The following is an 18999-nucleotide window of genomic DNA, read 5'->3' as shown; positions in this document are numbered from 1 at the left end:
TACATCCATACTACTTCATTTGTTAGAAACTCTGCTATGGACATGCCTGGTGTTCACAGAGCAATGCATACATTTGTAAATGCTGATAGCCTCGGTTTAGTTAGAAAACTCAGGGGCAGTGTTTTAGGCTGGACTTGCAGAGACTGAGAAGTTTGGAAATGATGACCAAGACACTACCAAGCACTTGATGATGGGTCTTTTTGGTCACGACGTAGCCTTCGCTGAATTGTAAGACTCTTATCACATAATCTCCCAAATGTAAACAACCGGTATTAGCCTCGGCTACCAGTGTAGAACGCAACATGGATAATCAATTACAGTTGCTAATAGCTGTTGTGCAGTTTGGATGTCTTACTGTCACTCAAAAGGGATAAAACTGTGCATTGACTATTTGGAGCTGGGGATTAATACCGATTTTGTGCTGTTGCCATTATTTTGGGCAGCAGAACGGTGCCTGTAGGATTGAGTCCGAATAAACTACAGCATGTTTATCCATGGTAATGAAGGAACATGTCACCCAGTGCAACAGTGTGTCTCTTTTAGACAATGGAGCTCGATGGCACAGAGCAGAAAGATGTTTCAGGCTTTGATACAAACACACAACACTTGTTACAGGATCAATTCATTGTTTGTTTTTGTGTTGTTGGTTTTTTTTCCACATTTTGTGGAGGTATGCTTCAAGTGAGGCGCTGATCTCAGAGGATGGGGGGTGGGGGGATGGCTGAGGTACTGCCTTTGTCCCAAGGAGTCTATATTTAAACCTGCCATCTTTAATTCATTGCCAACCACCATCCTTTCACACAGGCCCTGTATCTGAGACGGAGCATCAAATGTACAGAGGACTTAATGAAGTGGAATGTCACAGCCTTATGGCAGGGTTGTGCAGGTTAGAGATGGAATATGAATGTCACTCCATAATGCATTGAACCTTATGACCCAAGGGGAAGGCAGCCCAGAGGCTTGTGTGTAAAAGTGGATCTACATTATACACCACAACCACACACAACTGCTACCACAGGTAGGGTAGGTCCAGGTGGCACTGTGTCCTGTCCAAGGACATTCTTTTAGAAATTATATTCCAAGTTTGTTGGATCATAGAAATAATATTAAGGGTGAATTGTTCATATGAGCTCTGCTGGTTGGAGTTTCATAAGAGTTGCCCTTTCTTCAGATGGAGAGGTTTGCTGCTATTCACGCCTTACTTTGGAAGTATGACATATCAATGTCCAATAAAGGTTGGCACTATTTCTTTCATCAGGTTCTCATACTTAGTCGAGAAGATGGCAATGCTTCAAATGCCTCCGATTTGACAGCTCAAAAATGTCTGATCTGCCACCGCTGAAAATCTGGTTGACACGGATTACTTGGATAGCATTAGAGAAACATTAAATTACTGAGGTTATATAACCATCACCATCATAAAGATTTGATTGATATTCTGTCAAGGAACATTAATTGATGTCTTTTTAAGTCCTGACAGTACAACAGCACCATCTGACATGAAGAACCTAGTTGTAGCTGAAGCCATTTCGAACCAGTGCTCCCAGTGACTTTGTTCAATGAAAGTATAAGGTGGGGATTGAACTCTACACAAACCGTCATCATGGTTCACATCGTCATTATTATGAAAAGAAACAACCAGGACAGGGTTAACCTGTGTTATAGAAACACATGCAGGTTCCATCATGAGTAGCAACAGATTATACAGTGTAATTCATACCAGTAGCAGTGTTAACAACATCTATATGGAGATAATAGTCGAAAGCTGTCTTTTAAATTGCAAATACAACTAAAAGCTCTGAATGCCACCACATGCCATGAAACAAGACATTTCGATGAACCATGCTGTACTATATTATATTTGTAGCTACAATAAACAACTTGTTTCATTCTTTATTACTGTGTCTATTTGTTTGTTATTCTTACAGTCTATAAAATTTCAGTGCCCATGAAATACTCCGCGAGCCTGAGGTGATGTCTTCAGAGAGCTTGTTCTGTCTGAAGTAAAGTCTAGAATACAATGACATAAGTGCTTCAAATCATTCTCTTACTCTTTTGCTTATAAATCATGTAACTAATCAATTCCAACAGCTTTTTTTGTTAATCAAACTGACTATTTGAAATTTCTGCTCCATAGCATTACTATATGATGTGTATAATGTGCAATATATTCTGCATGCTGCATGTGGGGCGGCTGTGGCTCAGGGGATAGAGTGGGTCGTCCACTAACCAGAGGGTTGGTGACTCGATCCCAGTCTCCTTTGGCAAGATACTGAACCCTAGCCTCATGACGGCTGTTCTGACAGAGTGTGATTGATGTGCGATAGAGAAAGTGCTGCACAAAGATGCACTGTATGAGTGTGTGTGAATGGCAAAAATGTACTGTTAAGTGCTTTGAGTGGTCAAGACTAGAAAAGTGCATATATAAGTGCATATAACTTTGTCTAGTATCTAATATTACAAAATTGTTCCTGAGGTGTAATGCATTGCAGGCTACCCCCAAAAGTTTCAGCCCCAGTTTAAAGGCCAAAGACCCCATCATCTTCCCCCGAGCTGTGAGACCAGCCAGCAGCTCAGACCACACATCAACCCTGCACTGGCTTTTACATTCAAGCCAGATCAAAGCTGGGAGGAAACATGACACCACTAGATTACTGAATTACTGCTCTCAGCCCCAACGGGCCTCAGGGGAAGTTACACCGGCTCCTGCAGCAAGCGTGCTGTGTCCCTCTGTTGCCCTCAACCTGACAACTTTCCCTCAGCCTCCATAGTATTGAATGGCTTATTTTTCAAGATGGGATTTAAAAGAAGAGGAACCAATGTCATTGTGAGACAGACCCGAGGATCACACTGCTACTTAAATGTGAATCTGAGCGCAGAGACTTCCTCCCATCACATTGCTCCTGTTTCAGCTTCACTGCACTGGCTTCCTGTTAAATTTAAATTCTTCTCCTCACCTACAAGGCCCTTAATAATATGGCCCCATCATACCTGAAAGAGCTCATAGTACCACATCACCCCACTACAGCACTGCGCTACCAGAACTCAGGCTTACTTGTCCCTAAAGTCTCTAAAAGTAGAGTATGAGCCAGAGCTTTCAGCTATCAAGCTCCTCTCCTGTGGAATCATCTCCTAGTTTCAGTTCGGGAGGCAGACTCCCTCTCTATGTTTAAGAGTCAGCTTAAAACCTTCCTTTATGATAAAGCTAATAGTTAGAGATGGTCCAGGCTTGTCTTAGACCTGCTCTTAGTTATGCTGCTATAGGTCTAGAATGTCGAGGGACACATGACACATGGAGCTTCTCTTTCCTTTTCTCCCTCATTATCACACTAATGTCTCATTGATACATGTTTCTGACTTGACTTCTTCCCCAGAGTCCTTGAGCTTCATCGTTGCAGATTCAGGACTGCAGGTGCACATCGTAAATCACGATGGTGGAAATATAGATTGTGATTGTGGACCATGGATCATGATGGTGGATGGAGAATCAGATAACGTGGTGGTGGATCGTGATCATGGGAGCAGCTGATCATGGATCGTAATGGTGGATTGTGGATCCTAATCGTGGATAGTGGTGATGGATCGTGATGGTCTAATTGTGAACGTGGTGGCAGCTGTAATTACAACAAGACTGCTTGAAATATGCCTACTCGCATATTCTGGCATTACTGGCAATAACTCAATTTCAGTTGTCATTGCTGCTCCGTTCATCATGCACACTGGCTTTCTAACTTAGATTAGACAAGTGCTATCATTTATAGCTACATTTCATATAGATTGTATAAATATCTCTCTAACCATTAGAGATAAACATGTGGTGTATGATCTCAGCTAAATTAAGGACACTGTCTTGAATAGTAAGACTACTGAGCAGATGGGCTGTAAATGTCCATGCTGGATATGTCTGTTCTAAACTTTTCTTGGTCCTTAGATGTCCTATCCTACTATTGGGTCTTTGCACTGCCCCAACCACCTTCAACTGCCAGACCTTCATCTCCACACTGCTGCGGCTGTGATTACTTTTTATTCCCTGCTCGTGACATTGCCATACTGACTCAGCTGCTTTCATTCCACTGATACGCGTATTTTAAAAGTTTTTGTGAACCGTGTGTGCTTAGAAATTCCAATTTGACTTTTTTATCCAAACATGTTCCAAAAAACGATCTCAGCATGCAGCTGCTCCCAGCGACAAGCACATGCTGCATATTTCTGCTCCCAAACTCTGGTTCTGCATCCATATATTCATTCACTGTCGTGTCACAGTGTGAAGTTATTACGATGTTGAGATAATGTTGTGTCCTTCTTTGTCAGTAGTGAGAGTAATAAATGCATTACACAAAATTGTGCTGATTTTGTTTTTCTTTACTATTTTTCAGTCACTTTATGTATTTGATTCTTTGTAGCTGATCTTATTCTTATTAGTGTTATTATGTCGACTCTGAAATTATATTGCTGATGAATAATTGAAGTAATAAAGACAATTTTACCAAGAACATATGCTGCAGTACATTCAATGCTATCTATTGCTAAACTATGCCAGACTATACTGTAGTAAGCTTAATACAACATTGTACACCGATGTATGCAAAGACCTTTCCATGGAATTTATTATCAACATAACAGTGGCCAGTGTACTTCAGTCAAAAATGCAACACAGCAGAGTCTTTTAAAATGCAGTTGCATTGATAGATAGATATTGTATGAACAGAAATAAATGCTCCTTTGTACTCAATAGTCATTTAAAAATATGTTTTAGGACATGAGGTGAAATATTTAACTAATTTGTCAGGTAGAGGAATTGTCAGAGTTGCTACACATTGGTCTATTAGTTCTATTACTGTACCCAGCTCTTTGTCATCTGTTCAGGAGAGTCATATTATTTTTAAATTTGCCTTATGCCTGGGAATGGACAGGAAAAAGCATGAGTGTTTTTCAGACAGTTTTATTCATCTAAGTGTTATTTATTTCCTTCCAAATCATTTGGCATTTAGATGCAAACCGTGCTTTGCCTTAATTGGTGATGCACCCGCAATTTTAAAACCTCCTTTCTATCGTTTGGATGGAAATAAGAGGAGAAAAGGAAACGATTTCTCTCCATCCTCAAACAAAATGCGATGAAAAGCTTTCAACTGGCCTAAACTTGCCTAGAAGGTAGCAAACCAGGAGGCATGAAGCCATTTCACAGCCAGCCACATGGAGTGCTGACTTTCTGAGAAGATCTGAGCCATGTAAAGTTCTACCAGTTTGCCTTTAGACCAATCATTTTCAGAGAGATACCTGGACGTGTAGATTTTGAGATAAACCCTATAGTCACAGCCACAAAGCTGACTTCCCTCAGTGTGAATGGGCTGTGACTGGTGGTTTTAACCCACAGCAGACCTGCTGCTGAGACCTGTCAGCTATTCTCCTCCATCCAATACATCACTGTCTTCCCGCCACAGCCAGCAGCGAGCCAATCAATACCTTGCCTTTATGTATTATACTGCATTGTCATTAAGGCTACACCCATAGATAATGTTTTCTTACCACAGCAATGTGGTTATCAGAAGCAGAGATGAACCGCAGTTCCAATCATTTTCATTAAGCCTTTATGAATGCAAATGCACAATGAGTCACAGGACTCTTAAATCAGATGAAATCCCAAATTTGCAATTGGATGTAATCTATATCTAATTCAAATGAGATCGTTATCGTTATTTTATATTGAGAGCCTTGTCATATCACGGTACACCATCACAGGGGATTTCACTTTTTTGGGGGGGCTCATTGAACATCCTCCAAGTGGCTCATGGCTCTACCCAAGGCAGTTAGTTAAAGGCAGTTAAATAAGATGCCGTGGTCCACATTTGAAAGACTTTATAGAATTTCTTCTTTCACTTTGCAGAATTCAAGTGTTTCATCATCCTGAGATAATACATGTGTTCTTGTTGTCCAGGCTAAAGAATATCAGCCATGAATATAATCTGTCAAAACCACCAGTTCAGGGTCAACTTTGTCTTTCAGATAATAGTAAAATACAAGTTGTAAATCCATGCATTTCTTTTCCAATGACTTTTTGTTTGTCAGAAATTAGTTTTAAGTGATATCACAGTGAACCACCTTTCTTTTACAATATGTTTGGTGACTGTTCTTGAACTCATGCCTTTTATTTTTTCAATCAAATGTGTTTCGGCCCCAGTAGCAGTGTGTGTTCTGTTGGCTGGCATTGTAGGTGTAGGTCAAGTACAGAACACCCACTGTGAGTGATCCAATCACATTTGGTTTGAATCCCTTTTGAAATTACTCTCTGCCCACATGCAGTGTAAAGAATTGGAGTGTGAACCATTTAGAATCGCCTGGTTTCCTGCATCAATTGGTCAGTAGTAAACAGTGTACTTAAGCTCATACCAGTTATTTGGTCATATTTTACAGTGCACAAGTGTTTTTATGTGTTTCAGACTGAAGCACTTCTTCCTCTGAGCTCCCATGTTAGACTTTTAATGAGGAGTGGTCAAGTGAATTGTGGAAAGAGATTACCAACAAAAACCTAAAACCTAAACTCACTATTTCACCGTTGTGTTATGTGGAACTCATTAGACAGTTATAGTTGGGTTACTACACACAGATGATCTGCTGGTGCTGTACATTGTCCCTGAATGGGAGATGGCTCTCTGCTTTATTGCATATTATACCTAAAACACACCAATGGTTAATTCAGAGACAAAGAACAGGAGGAGCTTGGGACCATTCTTCCTGCAGACCTGCTTCAGTTCAGACATGTTCCTGAAGATCACTGCAGATCTGTGAGCTCATTCCATAGTTTATTTTGGTTAAGGTCTTTGCTCTGACACCAAAAAGGTGGAATTATTTATTTTGAAGTTTATTCTGTGTAGATTTGTTTTCAGTGTGTCTCAGTTTGAGGTCACGGGTCACTTTGCAAACCACTTGAGTTAAATACTTGGCTATGAGGTCATTTTCATTTCATTTCAAGATTGATGTCAGTTTGCAGATTTATGAAACATGCTTATTTTTGCTCTGAAGTCTGAAGATTCAGAATGGTATTTGTAGGAAGAATGTCTTAAATCATCTGACCCCCATAAATAACTCTTTAACTCATAAATATTATTGTGGATCCATGTATTTTATTTCAATTATCAGCCTTTGGTAGACAAATGGTGGAGGTTTTTAACATTTTGTGCAGTGTTGGACAATAGCCTTTAAGGACAGTAGCCTATATCTGTCCCTGTGGTTCAACAGGATACAGAAACAACATGGGATTAAGCAAAACTGGGGCGTTTACTTTGTCTCCAAATGTTCAGATTCAAGTTGTGAACTGACACTGATGGTAACATGTACTGTTAGCCAGATGTCAGTGGATGAGAACAATTTTTTCAGCTGTCATATACTCTCCTATTCTCTGTCGCTCATGCACATGCAGACAAAGGCGACGAGCAGAGCTCTTTTCAGAGAGTGTGACAGACATTTCATTTCTTCACTTGATTGCTACACTGTTTTACCCTCCTCCTCTCCAGCCTAAACATCATGTGCTGTGACATGACAGATCCCTGACAGCCCAGTTTTATGGCTTAGTACTGTTGTGATTTTTTATTTTGGTGACTGTTTCTCTCCTGCCTCATGTGGGGTTATTACAATGAAGCACACATACACACATATATATATAACATACTTCTGGTGCACTAATGGCTGTGCTTATGTCTGACTTTAACATGAGAAAAAGAAGATCACATAAAATGAGAAAGAGCACAAGGAGAAGAGAGGCAAATTCAACCTCCCTTTTGATCAGTGCCCCTGGCTGCTCAGAGCAGTGATAATGGGCATGTCAGGAGCTGCGAAAAAAGGATGGGCTAACAGGAGCTTAATGGAAAATGTAGAGCGGGAGACATCTTAGGCTTCACAGTGAGCTCAGCTTACCAGTACCAGGTAGCGATGGAGCACGCAGAAATGAGGAAGCCTGACTATTTTGTCCATGAGAGACGGAACAGAAAGAGGATTTAAACATGTGAGTGGATCTCACCGTGCACACAGACCTGTGTGGCTGCTTTAAAGGAGCTGCCAAGGAGCAGCAAGCAGCCATTAACATCCTTCACGCTCTAATGCATGTATGTATGTGCTACATGCATTTGCATGTCAGCAGAGACAAACACACGCACATACACAGTTGTCCCTGCACTTATGCTTCAGCAGCAGTTCCAGGCACAGCTTGGGGAGTCTCTAATGTTAATTAATGGGAGGCACCGAAGCATGCAAATCCTAATTAACCCCTGAGAATGATGCTGCAAGAGCTCACAAGTAGAAAAAAGCGACTAAAATAGAATGCAATTTACTTTTTCAATACTCAGAGTCTCTGCCACCAATCCATATGTTGCAAACCACTTTGCAGATCATTGGCAACAGACGGCACCAGGCTGATCTTTGCCTCCTTTTGCCACCACACTGAGTGGCAGAGGAATAGAAATTAATTGGTGTGCTTATGTAGCCAATTAGGAAAATGAAAGATAATCAAGGTGGGTTGATGGCTCAACGCAAGAAGACCTAGTGAACTGAACAGCAGAGTGATCAGTCATCCAATGAGGAGTCTGCTGGTGCGCAAACATCTACTTGGAAATCTGACCATGATTTGGCATTGGAATGCAACTAATTAAGAAAATGCACGCTATCTTAAGTCCACAGACCCGTAAAATGTACCCCCTAACACTTGGGTTCAAGTGTCACACACAACCCATCCAACTTTAGCTGGGGTGAGAGCCCATTCATCCAATGCAAAGCCAAGAGCTCTGCACACGGCATGCCAACTTCTTGATTTAGAATTAAATGTGCGGACAAAACCAATGATTCACCAAATACTGCCCCCACAGTGAGAGTAATGGGATATGTCAGTGCCAAGGTAAGTGGCTCACCCAGCTGGAACATTGGTGGCAAAGATCATCTCGACATTATATTCTTCTATTCTGCTGCTGATCCAAATGAACATAGAAGGGAACGGATCTCATCTCCTGTGTTGCAGCAAACCTGCATGGCTTAGTTCAAGGACATCATTTCCACTATAGGAGGCCGCCGCCCATCTTCGAATTCTCATTACGTGACACTTAAAGTTAGATACAGTTTGATTTTGATCTACCTGTGAAAATCCTACTGTCCAGCTGCTAAAATCCTACGGGAGAGAAGGGCAGAGTTGAGTCGCCTGTTATCAGTCAAATAAATGTTTCCTCACTCTAACAGCTAGAACAACATTGACTGTTGAACTGTTTCTTCCTTGGGTTTCACCTGTCCGGCAACGTGGAGGCGCAGCATACTTTTTTTGTCTGGTTGGTTTTTGTTGGTTTTTTCGGAGGATAAGGAGGTTAGGGTTTAACCCTAGGTATGATGCCATGGCAACTTACGCTGCAGCTCAACCCTGCTCCAAGCAGTGTTTGTTTGTGGATAACTCTGTTTTGTCCTGCATAAGCACCGCCCCACTGCACACTATCCAGTCAAAAACTATGCTGCATATGTGGGGGACTGACATTATGAGAGGCTGGATCAGCAGAGATCTTCAAAATCAGCTGATCTCCCCTGATCGTGTTTTAATGATTTTAATCATGTTTTATATGAGACAGGTAGATTCTCATCTGAGTGAATTCAGTGTCTTTGACAACTTCTCACAACAGTTTCTAATGTGAGTGGTCACCGGGGTCATTTTCCTCTTTGTCAAACTGTGCGTCATATTTTCTCACCGGACACTTTATGTTTTTCGTCTGAACACTTGATCAATATCAGATCAATATCATCCTGATCAATTGTATGCACTCTGGTGGTATACTGTCAAGTGTTCTGAAGATATATAGATTACATTTGATCGCAGGTCATCTGCAGCATAAAAATACTTTGTCTTAAGTTTAATATGTGTAGAGTCAAGTGGATCCAGCAATTTAGAATAACTGTAAAAATGAGAAGTATTTTTACAGATCACTTGATAGAATGCTTTTGTATTTCATCCTGATTTGCTCAAGGGAAATGTTCCTTTCTGATTATAACTAAAAGTTTTGTGAGAATAAAGTAAGTAATTTATACAGCATCATTCTATGTGCCTCACTGCTTTAGACAGAATATCTGAATTCATTATCAGTGCATGTGCCTCGTCATGACCTACAACAGCAAAGGAGACAATCAGGGAGAAAATTAAAATTAAAAAACTATTCTTAGTGTCTGTGGTCGGGTCGGACCACCGTTGAGGTCAGAAGAATCGATATACAGCAGTCAGGCCACAAAAAAAGGTTGAGCAGATCATGTTTGTATTAATGTAACATTTTATGTCGGCCTTGCAACAAATCTATATCTACTGTTGCTAACTTTAGATTTTACTACAAAGGTAACCAAAGTGTATGAACGGTACTAAAACAAAGTAATAATGTTGTCATATTACAGCAACAAAAAGATACATGACCTCATTGCTATGCATCCTGCAAACAGCTGTGTCTTCTTTTCACTTCCACACATCGCTTTTGTCCACAGAGGCACCGAAATCAACAAAAATGCAACCTTCCTTTATTATTTTCAAATCGATTTCATTGTTAACTAACAAAACTATTAACGTCTCAACCTCCATGAATGAGACCAGACCTGCGCTCTTAACACATGTACTTTCTGACAAACAGGCAAATAACAAGTAAAGAGCAAAGAGTCCTGACACTTAGGGTAGACAGGGATGCTGCACTACATAAATCACGTCAAGCAGATGATGTGTTGGATGAAAACCTGGATTCTCCATTAGTTGAATCAGCATTAGTCGGCTTATGACAGTAATTAGGCCAGAGGGCTAAAAGCATTTATCATCATCAAGGACACATGCCGGAGTGAGGCTGTGACTCTCCTTCAGCAGATGTCACCTCTCATTACTGCATTCACACCTCCACACTATCATTACACACACATAACCTGTTAAATAGTATAGAGGAAATGTTTCCTGAGTAATTCTACTGCATAGATACCCACACATACATGTGTGTACAGTGTCTGCCGCTGTGAGAAAAGGCATTTTCTATTAAGTTCTTATGGGAATCAAGCAGCTTAGCTTTGAAAGTAGACAGGTACAAGACATAATTGTTAATTCTCACATAGTCACTTCACTTACTGCACAATAATCTACATTGTATTTATTCATCTGACAGCAACAAATCAGCTTTTCAGTAACATGAAACGGATTTGATTGCAGTGAATGGGGAGAATTAAGAGTCGGTGCAGCTGACCAGTGGCTGGGTGAGGTTGAGTGGTCATTTGTACGAGGTAAACGTTCTTCAATAATGGATCTGTAGAGATTACTGCAGTGCTGACCATTTATTGAGCTGAGCAGTAATTTGTAACTGGGAGGTGTACAGTGAACACTGCAGCATACATACATACACATTTTGACTTCTTAAAAACGTGTTTGCTCCATCTATTCGACTATAGCTGATGACTATTTAGAGGCCAAATTTATTTGTGACACACACTCCTTAAAGGTACAGTGTATAGAATTTGGAGATATCTAGTGGTGAAGTTGCATGTTGCAGCTGAAGACTCCTCACCCCCCCCCCCCCCCCCCCCCCCCCCCCCTCCCTATTCTAGGGAAAAGAAAACAACACTGGGATTATTTAATATACACTTTCTGCCACTAGATCCCTTTCACCTAAATCGTACACACTGCACCTTTAAGAGATACTTGCTTTGACCACGCACCACCTTTGATAAGACAACTCTGACAGATGGCGTGATGTGTATTCCTGTGAGAGGCAGCAACTAATAGCAGTAATGATGCTAAACCAGACTAGTATACAGAAAGTTTCTCAGGAGGAGAAACATCTATTTGAAATGGGGCCAAAAATCATTAGCTTGAAAAACAAGTGCTTGGCTGCAGTGGCCAATCACGAATTCATCACATAACAAAATTCATCGCTTTTCATAAATTACACCAGACGGCATACAATACGTACCGTCGTCAAATCTGATATAAAAGATAAACAAATGTGTTAATACAGAATTAACTCAGTGTTATTGATCAGCCACACAGGATCATGAGGATCCGTATGTCTGTTTAATTATTTTCTTTAGGAAATTACAAGCAGAACCACATGACACATTTTTCATCCAAAGCCATCATTCTGGTCCTCTGTTTGGTTTTCCAAACTGATGCACTTCACACACAGAGCTTTAGCTTCAATCTCAGCTGTCTAACCTTACGCCTGCTGTTTGTTTCAGTTTCCAGTCAAACCATGCACAGCCCTCACAAACACCGGAGCACTGACCAGACCACTGGAACTAGGTCTCTGCCTCTCTGCATCAGGCCTCTTCTTTTGTTTCTTTCATCAAATTTTAGCCGAATCTCTGTCATGCACACACTAACACGGCTTCTGATGTGTGTGTATATAGGCAATAAAAATGTGAATCACTGTAGTGGAGACTTTTTGTGGTTAAACAAGGATATAGTTTGGAGCAGCACTTGTGTTTACACAGCTCAGACTGTAGACGACAGTGAACAGATACATTTCAGTAACGGACTGCGGTCTTCACATAAACAGTGATACTGTTGCATCAGATTCAGAAACTAGCTCAGACACAACCACACAAAACCGTTGTTGATCGTGTTGAGAGCATTAGAGGAAGCGCAGGTGATGTTAGTAAGGTAAAACAAAAGAAGATGGGGCTAATGCACGAGTCAGCAAAGCTTGGAGATGGATGGGTGTTTTTAATTGATGTACAGTGGATATTATACACGAAACATCTAATTGCTCTGCAATGTGCTTGGAATGACATGAGTTTGGAAATAGCTGAACACTGGTAGGAAATAGTCAAACACAGATCTGCATATACAGTGTCTGTTAAAGTGTGTTCATTCAGCTTTAGGTTCAGTCGATTTTTACACTTTCTCTCTGTTGTACTGGCACTTTACTATGTTTTGTCGCTTACGGGATGATATTACACTGAACATGTTTATATTTTTTAGTTCACATGCATACAAGTTCAAAAATAAAAATATTTTTGCTTAAAATGTCACTCTACTTCACTGACATAAGTGTTTCAGGCTTCCAGAGCTTAAGTGTGCCTGCCACCTGGTGTGTGACTACTTGCACACTGAGCACATATGAACTCAAAATATGATGCCCTGTACTCAGCAGATTGTCAGTGACGGGCTCACGGTGTCCATGGGAGTGAGTCACCATCACTGAGTCACGTGTGGCACAAGCTGAATGTGACTCCCTCAACCGTATGCATCAGCATGAAACATCCAGCATTCACACGCACACGGCAGCTGGAGTCTTTAGTCAATATGGCCAACATTAACCATCTGTCTCCCAGCCATCTCCCCATGGATCTTCATCAAAAGCAACCCTGCCCACATCACACCTTTATTGGGTCTTAGAATTATAGTCGATTTACAGATTGGTGTCACACAATATCAAAAGTAATAAAAAGAAGCTGTGATGATTTAATGACGCATGGACCAATCCAAATATTCCATCACCATTCTCGTCTACTTGACATGATCATCATCAGCTTGTTCCAGATTAGACAGGGAGGCATTTCAAAGAAACAATGAATGATGAATCACAGTGCTCTTAACAGCAGATTTCATCCCTCTGACTAATCATCAAGACTGTGGCAGCCATTCATCCATGACTTTATATTGCTACTTGTCAGATGTGATTTTAAGTCATCAGTATACACATTAATCTTCTACTGTACTGTTTTCTGATTGTAAGTGTCTTTCACACCAACATGTTACAAACAAAGTAGAGATACAGATGCAATGCTCTGACTCTGTTATTCTGTCCTTTTACTCAGCTCGTAAATGTTAACACCGGAAGTGGGAATGTGTTGCACTGTCAACATTTGCTGCCTTCGAGCACGTTGCATAAATATCTGACTCGGTTCATGACATGATGCAGAGTATGATGATGGAGCTAAGTAAAAGCAGCAGTCTGACAAACACTGACCACTGTTGACACATCTGCACTGGGATCGGCCATGCACTCATCCAGTTATGGTGACTGATCACAATGTGTTGGCATACTACTACTACTAATAATAATAATAATCATAATAATAATAATAGTACTAATAATCTACCCACTATTTCCACAAATATCTGTCTGTCTGTGAAATGTATATCTTGCAGTGCTCAGTAGCAGTCTGTGTGGGTGTGTGTGTGTGAGTGAGAGTTTCTTTGTTTGCTTATCAAACAAAGAAACCGACACAGGAAATAACAGGAGTGTGCAGGTACTGATCTCTGTCATGACAACAGGGCTTTTAGTTTGAAAAGTTGCGAACTTGGGTCTTAAGATTGTAGTGATTTTTTAACAGACTTCTGAAATAGCTAAGATCATTCAAACATATATGTACATATATATATATATATATAAACCACACATGAACAGTAATGAAGCAGTACTGTTTCATTTTTTTTAAATAATGTCTATAAAAGTATAAACAAAAAAATGAACTGCACCATAGACTGTTTATAAAAAGCTTTACACACAACATCCAGCACAAACACAATAAAAAGTATATTGTAGAACTGTTTGAGGAGAGCACATACACTTTATTTTATTGATTTGATTATGATTCTCAATTACATTAGCAGAACACAATTTTACTATATTGGACCAAAAATGTGTTTGAATTCCAGCTGATACATCAATTCCAGATTTTTTTTAGCAAAGAATAAAGAGTAAATAACAGACACGTTGTGTAATCTGCTGGTTGTGGTGGATGAGGTGGTATCAGGCCAAGTGACATCCTAAAAACATGAGGTGATATTTATACAAATAACAACGGGATCAATAAGTGCTGTGATACAACATCAGCAGGGCCCTGTGTGTGCAGCTGCAACAATCCATTGCTTTTCAGTAGAGAATTACCCAAATTCCCAGAGTACATAATACAAATCTGATGCTTTAGATAAAATGCCCACGCTCGAGAGATAATTTCCATGGTTACCTAATGATTTTATGTAGATTTAGAAGATTGCTTCACTCAATGAGCACAAAGTTTGTGTAAATCTAATGCAGGTAAACCAACCTAACATCACATCTCTACACATTATGTCAGTTGGTTTGTCTTTTTTCCACAAGGTTGTCAGTTGTTGGAAGGTGAATCCACTTGAAAAAGGGTCTGAGTTTAATTGTTTGAGTCCAAACCAAGTTCTAAATATTTCAACACATCATAGCTTGTTCAAACAGACGTCAACTCCTTTTGATGCTGAGGTTCAGCAGCAGAGTGTTAATGTTCGGAAAACAACTGTCCCCAGAAATATTAATCGCATTTAGATAAAATTACCCATATACACCAGTTGTTTTGCTCATTTTCTTGCTCCCCCCTTTCTTTTATTATAGATTACTTTTTTTTTACTGTTGCATTGCTATACAATGAAAACATTTTGGGGAAAAAATTTGAATGATAATCAATAAAATAGTTAATCATACAATTATGCAAATTAGACAAAGAAAAAATGAGCAATACATTAAAGAGAAGATGATGACTATGACACTGGCATATTTGTGGTAATGAAACTAATGTGATGTCAAGTATGGTTTGTTATTGTACTGCATCTCATTTGCTCTTGATTATTCATTAACTATGTGATGTCAGCCTGCAGATTATCTCTAATGTTGGGAGAGATGAAAGACTTTCAACCCAAAGCCTCTGTCTCAGGGGAAAAAAAGAAAATCTCATTTCTGCTTTAAATCCCAGCGATCAATCTCTCCACTCGCCCGTCAGTCTGTTATCTTCTCCCATTTGTCTGGGCTCTGTTTTGCCCCATCCATCCACAAACCACCCTATGAAGCTAACTTTTCTGACTGCCTCGCCGCACAACATCGCTGCTCCCTGTCAAGCCTGAGGTCAGCTCATGGAATGAGATGGCGTTGCGAAGATAGTGGAAAAATGTCACCCGGGAATGAAATATTGATGGACAGAAAGGCCTTGCCTCTGTCTCTCTTCCCCCCCTGGGCGTGGAGGGAGAGCCATGCAGTTGATGGGCCACAAAGAGGAAAGCCAAAACAAACACACTAATCTGCAGGAAAGGAGACAGGCAGAGAGAGATGTGGGAAGGCCACAATCCTGTCCCTTCTTTCCCTCGGAGGTATCCTTATCTTCCCTCTCCCTCTCAGCAAACCATAATCAGATTCACTTGCACTTGGCTTGGCTTGTTTATTGTCAGCCAGAGCCCTCCAGGTTTAACATATGATCCCCTTCTGGCAAATAAGGAATCAATGCAATGTAAATAAGTAGAGGGGAAACAAATTCCAGCGTCTGAATTTGCATAATGCAAGGTAAAGTCAGGGTGAAAGATGTCAGCCTTGTTTAAAACTGTCGGCTGGCTTTTTTTAGTCAGCTCCAGTTACAAAGAGAGACAGGGGAGAGAGATGTCATCCCCCTGCTGCTGCTCCACAAAAGCAGGCCTATTGTTTGCTTTTTCCAAAGAGCGATCAGAAGTCATCGAGGCGTCCTAATGTCAAATGAGAGTCCGGGTGTGGTTTGTATAAATGTGAATCAGCATAAAGGTCACTGTGTAATTCAACTGAACAATGACAGGCAGGAATTAAAGGCTTACGGCAGCTATATATGTAATCAAAAGCAACAAATAAGCACATTTCATTAAACATAATACCAGACATTTCCCCAAGGTCAATGGAAATAATCCTGCATTTCTACATATATCTTCCTCCATTTCCATTCATGGCTGGGGGTACTACCAGGGGAACTCACCATTGATCCATTTAGCCTCAGGGTCGTGGACCTTGAATTCAGGTTTGAACAAATCCTCCACAGTCAGTTTGGTGTCACTTCCAGCTTGGCTGTCAGCTGAAACAAAAAAACAAGCCATAAATAAAGTTGCATAGTAAAACCTAGCTATCATACAGAGTGATTAAACATCAGCTCAGTCTAGCCGGCTGAATTGCTTTCGAGCATGCACACAGATCAAAATCAATACACAGTCAACCTTGGAATTTGCTCACCAGTGTGAGCTGTGTTTTCCCAAGTCACTTCTTCAAACATGTGACTCAAAGTTCTCAAAAACACAGTGAAGTGCAGGAGAAGTAAGAAAAAACTGCACCACATTTGTCTGTTGTAAATCTTGACCCAGGAGTGTGGTCTATTATTGGTTGTAAATGTGAGGCTGTTTAGAAAGAGTGAAGCTTTACAACATGATCTGATCAGCAGAGAGAGCACTGATTCCTCCCACTCTGTACATAACCATAATTCTTGAATAAATCAATGTTGGGGTTCTTCATCTACTATGTGTCAATATTCCATAATTCATATCGCCCAATATAATACACAACATTGCCACAAACTCTGAGGGATAACGACACCCCTGTGGAAAGTGTAATTTGGTTTGTTGGGCATGTCTGCCTGCATTTGTCTCTAATGTAAAGTTTTGAAAGCTCTCATCAACTAGACCAGGGTTTTTGGCAAAAGCAAATTAAACATTACACACTATACCCATGTGGAAGTTGATAAATGTAGGTTTACAGTTTGGTTTTTAAAATTGGATTCTTTAAAGTTCAACAGGGATAACTCTGTCCCTGAAAAATGAAAAAAAGTGGACAGATGGACATTTACATCTGCTTGGCAGACAGATGCATTGAGTGTCCTTTCAAACCAGATGTACGTAAAGACACGCACACACACACACACACGCACACAAACGCACATGCAACAGTATTTTTTCTCACAATGGCATTTCATATGTCCACTAACATGATCATTACTTGGCTAGAAAATCTTCAAGCTGTTCCAGTGGTGCCCCTGGAAATGTTTCATTTTTAATTATAAAAGAGACTGTGCCAATGGTAAGCTCCTTCTGAATGGGGTGCTGCTGATTGTGAGCAGAATATGAGGGCCAAGTAATTTTGAATGTCAGCCATGGCTTTCCTTGATAACTCCACACAGAGTTTGTTTATGGATGCAATGAAAGTCTAACCAACCGTAGAACACACTAGGGACGAGTGTGGCTGCATGGGCAGTGTCTAGTAATGATTTTACATCTGAGTAACTCAGCGTGTCGTTTCATAATTTTGGGAGCCAATATACATTAACACAGACAAGGAATTGTGATTAGCTCCATGGGAGTATACAGAGACACCAGGGGTCTCATATTATAAAACAGTCCATGGGTTTCATACTAAAACTGTACGTGCGCAGAATAGCCGGAACTGGCGTACGCAAAAGAAAATTCTGATTTATAAAACCGTGCACACACACACACACCTGAATGCAATGTTCACTTTATAAATCACATGCACACATTCATCTATAAATGGTCATTACAAATCACCTCGTGATTATTTAATTGTCCTGCTGACCAATGGGTCTCCATGGTGAGTCATGAACGAGTGATGAACGAGTCACGGCATCAAGCGATGAGAAGAGGAAGGAAACTCTCTGTCACTGACATGGAGGTGTTTGTTATTGAGGTGGAGGTGAAGAGCGTTTCAATGGGACAGCAGTGATGTCACTAATAAAGAAAATACACTGATACACTGCTGCTGTTAATACAGTGAGTACGAGTGAGGACGACAGAAAGAACAGAGCTAGAAATTTAAAAAAGATCCAATTCAAAGGTGGAGGCAAAAAAAGAATCACTTCACACTCTCAGACTGTGAGGGAACTTGTCATCTGTTCGTATTTTAATAATCCAAAACTGCAGGATTATTAAATTGAGAGACAGCTGTGATGTCCCCAGTATATATAGAATTTAACAGCATTATTATTATATGCTTGTGTTTGTAGTGGGATGGTTCGGTTCCATCAGTCGATCTAATACTGGACTCAGTTCAGCACAAAGATCACAGATCTATAGAATCTATATCAGCTCATCAGTCAACCCTGAAACTTTGTTTCCTCCTCATCCTTCCATTCGCGTGCTTCCATCACACAGCATTACGCAAGAGTGTTACCTCAGTGTTTATATATTTAGAGCCATCGGGCCGATTACTTCACTCTGTGGATCCTAACCTTCACTCTGGGATATTATTTTAA

General features: G+C 40.4%; 1 protein-coding gene across 2 annotated transcripts in view; it reads right to left on the bottom strand.

The window, feature by feature from the left end:
• LOC109637320 (inactive dipeptidyl peptidase 10) overlaps nucleotides 1–18999 on the bottom strand; it is a 186003-nt gene that overhangs the window by 60044 nt on the left and 106960 nt on the right. For both annotated transcript variants that reach the window (XM_069533120.1, XM_069533121.1), the window contains exon 3: nucleotides 16723–16818. In XM_069533120.1, the coding sequence (XP_069389221.1) occupies nucleotides 16723–16818 (96 nt within the window). The remainder of the gene's footprint in view (nucleotides 1–16722; nucleotides 16819–18999) is intronic.

The sequence above is a fragment of the Paralichthys olivaceus genome, chromosome 10 (assembly GCF_024713975.1).
Source record: "Paralichthys olivaceus isolate ysfri-2021 chromosome 10, ASM2471397v2, whole genome shotgun sequence".
In the NCBI taxonomy this organism is placed as follows: Eukaryota; Metazoa; Chordata; class Actinopteri; order Pleuronectiformes; family Paralichthyidae; genus Paralichthys; species Paralichthys olivaceus.
The sequence above is the reverse complement of the archived record's forward strand: the minus strand, read 5'-3'. Positions and strand labels throughout refer to the sequence as shown.